We start from the raw sequence: 5,186 nt of genomic DNA, 5'->3' as shown, positions 1-5,186 counted from the left end.
CCCACAGGAGAGGGGGCAAAAAGTGGGGGTTGGGACCCCAAAACTGTTCGGGGGGGGGAAATTGGGGATTGAGGGGACAGTGGGAAAGTGGGAGGAACAGGGAGAAGGGTGGAAAAGGGGGGGTGGGTCTGGCGGGTCTGACGGTCCCATGGGGGTCTTTGGGCACAGGGGGGCTGGCAAAGGGGGGTGGCCCCCCTGAGCTCCTAATTTCCTGTGGGGTGCTGGGGGCTGCTGGATCCAATCCCAGCCTTGCATTATCCCAGCACTTTCAGTTTAGAGGAATTACAGAGCTGTGACTGAAACACTTTTGTCCCCAAGGTTTTAATGATGGCAAATCAGATCTGTTGATAGAAATGAATTATTTAGGGATACAAATGATCAGACAAAAGATCTTCATCAGAATTAATTACTGCACAAGAGAAACACTAAAACTACCAGGAGTACAAGATAAGAGAGGACAGTGCTCTACACTAAAGCAATTGTTGAAGCAATTCTACTCAAGCTGGCACAAAAGCAATAAGTCTTAATTAGAGATGGATGGAACTCCCCCAGACCAACGCTGGTGGGGAGATCTCTGCTCTCAACCTCCAGCAGTGACCTTGGGGGGTCCCCAGCCAAGGCAGGAATCTCCACACACCCTGCAAGAAGGGTTCAGTTGGAAGAAGCTGCCCGTGGGAAAGGGGACTGGTCCTTTGGGGTCGAAAGGGATGGACTGACAGTCACTGGACTCCAGGGGCTGCCTCATCATCAGGGGGTTCATTCGGGGTGGAAGCAGAGATCAAAGCTCTTCCCATAACCAGAACACTTGTAGGGTTTCTCTTACTGGTGGGTCCGTTGGTGTTTGGTCAAATTAGACCTGTCAGTGAAGCTCTTCCCACACTCCCCGCACTTGTAGGGCCTCTCCCCGGTGTGGATGCGTTGGTGCCTGACAAGGTTGCCGCTCTGGTTGAAGCCCTTCCCGCAGTCGGTGCAGCGGAAGGGCCTCTCATCCGTGTGTGTCTGCTCATGTTTGAGGAGAGTTGAGCTGCGCTGAAACCTCTTCCCACATTCCAAGCACTTGTAGGGCCGTTCCCTGGTGTGGATGAGCTGGTGGGTGAGGAGGCTGGAGCTGTACCTGAAGCTCTTCCCACATTCCCGACACGTGTAGGGCCGTTCCCCAGTGTGGATGTGCTGGTGTCGGATCAAGGCGGAGCTGTCCCTGAAGCTCTTCCCACATTCCTGACATGGGTAGGGCAGTTCCCCAGTGTGCATCTTCTGGTGTCTGCGGAGGTTGGACCTGTCCCTGAAGCTCTTCCCACATTCCCTACATGAGTAGGGCTGTTCCCCAGTGTGGATGCGCTTATGCGTGAGGAGGTAGGAGCTGTCCCTGAAGCTCTTCCCACATTCCCCACACGTGTAGGGACGTGCCCCAGTGTGGATGTGCTGGTGGGTGAGGAGGAGGGAGCTCTGGCTGAAGCTCTTCCCACATTCCCCACACGTGTGGGGACGTTCTCCAGTGTGGATGCGCTGGTGTTGGATAACGCTGAAGCTCTGGCTGAAGCTCTTCCCACATTCCCCACAGGTGTAGGGCCGTTCCCCAGTGTGGATGTGCTGGTGGGTGAGGAGGCTGGTGCTCCTACTGAAGCTCTTCCCACACTCCAAGCACCTGAAGGGCTTCTCCCTGCTGGGAGGCTGCTCAGGGACCACCAGGTCAGAGCTCTGCCTCAAGCTCCGGTCGCCTTCCCGGCACAGGCTGGTTCTTTCCTCCTCACAGCCCCCTGGGCTGGCTTTGGAGCCCCTCCTGCGGGGGGATCTCCGGACCTTTTCCTCCCCACTGCCTTCCTGCGCCGGGGAGCCCTTCAAAACGGCCTCTCCCACCAGGGTCTCAAGGGGGGATTTGTCCTCCGGGCTCTCCGTCCTCAGCTCGGGGCCTGGGGCAGGAAGCAAGAAGGACAGGGAGGGGATTTGCCTCTGGCCCACAGGGAAGGCCAAGGACATCCCCCCAACTCCGGCCCCGGCAGGACGGCGGCGGCAGCGGGGTTGTCCTGCAGCCGGGGCCATGCTCGGCTGACAGAGCCAGCACAACACCCGCCCAAAGGGCCACTGACTTCCTCCTCACCTGCCTGGGGGGCCCAAGGCATCTTCCTCTTCCTCGTAGCCTCCTTCATCTGGTCAAGCTTTGGGAAGGACAAATCCTGATGGGGGGGAAAACAAGGGCTGAGTGTGTTGGCTTGGGGGTTCCTCCTGCCCAAGTCCATCTCTAGAACTCACTGGGCATCCTGTGTCCATAAAAACCTCCAAAACACCAAGATTAAGCCCAGAAAAACCGAAACCACTGAGATTAAGGTAAAAAACCCTTCAGAAATAGCAAGAAGCCCCTCGCCCCCCCAACTGCAAATATTTGAGATTCAGCTAAAAAATACTCCAAAATATAAAGATTAGCTCAAAAAATCTGTCCCAGGAGTTCTGCTCTCTGGTCTCTCCCCTCTGGGGTTCGAAGGCTCTTCCCTGTCTGGGATGCTGGGGGCTCCCACTTAGGGATGCTGGGAGTTTTGGAGGTCCCAAGGGTCTCTTTTCCTCTGACTCTCACCTTCAGGGTGCCGCGTTCCCAGACATTCCCCCTCTCCAGGTTCTCCACTCTGTTGTCCCGGGGATCCCAGGGGTCCCCACTGTCCAGGCTTCCCCTTCTCTGCGCCCCCCTCTCCAGGCTCTCGGGGCTCTCGCAGCTCCCCCAACTCTCCAGCCTCCCCTGCTCTCCAGGGATCAAGGCATGGGGACACTGAGGCACCCCCACGGCAACTCCACTCCCGTTCTCCCTCCTCCCCTTAGCCCCCCTCTCCCACCCCTTTCCCACTGCCCCCCCAAACCCTGGCTCCCCTCAGCTCCCTTTGGGGGTGACCCACCGCCCCTCGTGCTCCCTTTGGGGGTCCCACCCGCTCCTTTCGCTTCTCTCGCCCCTTTCCCATCGTGGCCGCTCCGCTCACCCGACAGCGGCAGGAAGGGCAGGGACAGGGGCGGAGCAGCAACAGCAACAGCAGGAGAACAATCGCCCCCCCCCCATCCCATGGGTGCCCGGGAAGGGGGAACTCGTCCCAAATATCCTGGGAGGAGTGCGGGGGGTCGGGACATACTCGGGCTGCCAGCACAGATTTCCCTGCAAAGTCTGCACTGAGTCAAGCTCTGGAGAGGAGATTGTGCCCCAGGCATGGGATTGCAGAGGGGCCCTCAGGTCCCCAGCAGGAATCAGCAACCAGGAATAGACACAAAAGGCCCCCTCGAAGATTTCTGGGGGAGTGTCCTGTAGGAAGGGGACAGTGACACCCCACCAGGGCAGGGCTGGCACCAACACCCCAGGCTGCCCCCGGCCCTGGGCAGCTCTGCTGCCACAGGCTGTGCCCTCACCGTGGCCCTGCAATGGCCCTGCCTGTCCCTCACCCGTGGCCCTGCCCACATCCCTGTCCCTTGGCTCTCTCTCTGCCAGCTCAGTGTGGGGCACATGGGCTGGGGGTCCCTCCCGTGCCCCCCGGGCAGCCGGCGTTGGCTGGGGGGATGTGAGGGCTGGGCCTGCTCAGCACAGCCCCGGCCTCGTGCCCAGCGCCTCTTTCCTGACCCACACAAGAGCTTCCCGGCCCCCCCAGGGCTCCCCAGCTGCTGCCTCTGCTCCTGGCCCTGCCTTTGCTGCTCCCTTGGCTGGGGCAGCGGCTGCAGTGGGGGGATGGCAGCAGCTTCAGCTCCACGGCACTTCCTGGGGGGAGCTCAGCCCGGGGGGGGACGGGCAGGGACCTGATGGGGATGGACAGGGGCCCAGCAGGGACAGACAGGGCCTGCAGGGGAAGGCACAGGGACAACCTGGCCCCCCACACTGCCAGGGCTGTCTCTGCTCCTCCTTGCAGGCTCCGTGGCCAGGCACAGTTTGTGTTCCTGGGTGCCCACCATCTCAGCACTTGCAGCTGCTCAAATCAGCGCCTGCAGCTCTGCAGCAAAGCCCCAGCTCACCTGGGACACAAGGGATGGACACAGCACCTTCTTGGGGATGGGCAAACACAGCTTTGTGCCTTCCCCACCACGGGGCTCTCCTTCCTCAGCAGCACCTCTGCCTTGCACTTATTCTCAGCCTCACCTCAGGGACAGCTCTGGGCTCACCTCCGCGCCACTTCTCAGCCTCACCTCAGGGCCTGGGCTCAAGGACAGGAACCTGCAGGGAGGGGACATGAGGTGCAAGCTGAGGGCTGCCTGCCTGCACTGGGCTCTGGGCTTTTTTTTTTTTCTAGAACCCTCCCAGAACTTAACTTGCTTTTCTAACATACTGCGAACACTGTGCCTCCTGTTCAGCTTCCTGTCCATCCCCACTCCCAGCTCCCTTTCTGCCTGCCTGCTCTCCAGACACTCTGGCCCCAGCCCGGGGGGCTGACGGGGCTTCTTGTGGCCAAAGGGCAGGACCCGGCCCTTGGCCTGCTTGAACCTCATCCCTTGGAATCAGCCCATGGATCCAGCTTGGCCAGGTCCCTCTGCAGAGCCCTCCTGCCTTCCAGCACATCAACACACCCCCAGCTTGGTGGCAGCTGCACATTTGCTGATGAAATGCCTGGTTCTGCAGGAGCTGCAGATGCTCAAGGGGCAGCAGGACCAAGTCAGGGGCCTGGGGGGGCCTGGGGGGCTTTGGGGTGCGGGAGGGTCCTGGGGGAGCTGGGGAGGGGCTTTGGAGATTTGGGGTACAAACCAGGACAGACCAGTACAGACACCAGTACCTCCTCACTGCTCCCCAGATCTCTCCTGGAGCTGGGCCACGTTGTCCTGGGACACCTGAGCCCCCTCCAGTGCCCTCCCAGTACAGCCCAGTGCCCCCAGTACAGCCCACTGTGTTCCTGTCCCAGGGTGCTGGGTGATCCCTCTTTGGGGGGGGTTGGAAGGGATTTGAGGGGGGGCTGGGGGAGATTTGGGGGGATCTGTGGGGGGGTTGGATGGGGATTTGGGAGGTTTTAGGGGCTTTGGGTGAATTTGGGGGAGTTAAAAGGGTCTTGGGGGCATTGGAGGGTCAAAAGTATCTGGGGGGAGGAGATTAAAGGAAAAAAAGGGGAGTTGAGGGACCTTTAGGGGGGGTTAATGAGGCCTAGAGGGGGAGAAGAGGGCCTGCACCAAAAGCAGGTGAGTCCTGAGACCCCCCTTGTGTCCCCAAGACCCTTTCAGTGTCCCCAGTTCCCCCCTTG

The 5,186-nt window shown here is 60.2% G+C and overlaps 1 protein-coding gene across 2 annotated transcripts; it reads right to left on the bottom strand.

Moving 5' to 3' along the window:
- Positions 1-265: 265 nt before the first annotated feature.
- Positions 266-4,174, bottom strand: LOC116781331 (zinc finger protein 239-like). Of its 2 annotated transcripts, XM_032677024.1 has the most exons (3): positions 3,976-4,174; positions 2,099-2,174; positions 266-1,910 (listed from the first exon to the last, which is right to left on the bottom strand). In XM_032677024.1, exons 2-3 carry the CDS (start codon positions 2,145-2,147, stop codon positions 820-822), a joined length of 1,140 nt encoding a protein of 379 aa, XP_032532915.1. In that variant the 5' UTR covers positions 2,148-2,174; positions 3,976-4,174; the 3' UTR covers positions 266-819. The 2 variants fall into 2 exon arrangements, 1 of the variants encoding a protein (XP_032532915.1); XR_004354849.1 differs by lacking the exons at positions 266-1,910; positions 2,099-2,174 and adding an exon at positions 2,522-3,277 and having other exon boundaries at positions 3,976-4,140.
- Between the last annotated feature and the right edge of the window lie 1,012 nt (positions 4,175-5,186).

Source organism: Chiroxiphia lanceolata (genome assembly GCF_009829145.1).
Source record: "Chiroxiphia lanceolata isolate bChiLan1 chromosome W unlocalized genomic scaffold, bChiLan1.pri scaffold_40_arrow_ctg1, whole genome shotgun sequence".
Taxonomy (NCBI): Eukaryota; Metazoa; Chordata; class Aves; order Passeriformes; family Pipridae; genus Chiroxiphia; species Chiroxiphia lanceolata.
The sequence above is the reverse complement of the archived record's forward strand: the minus strand, read 5'-3'. Positions and strand labels throughout refer to the sequence as shown.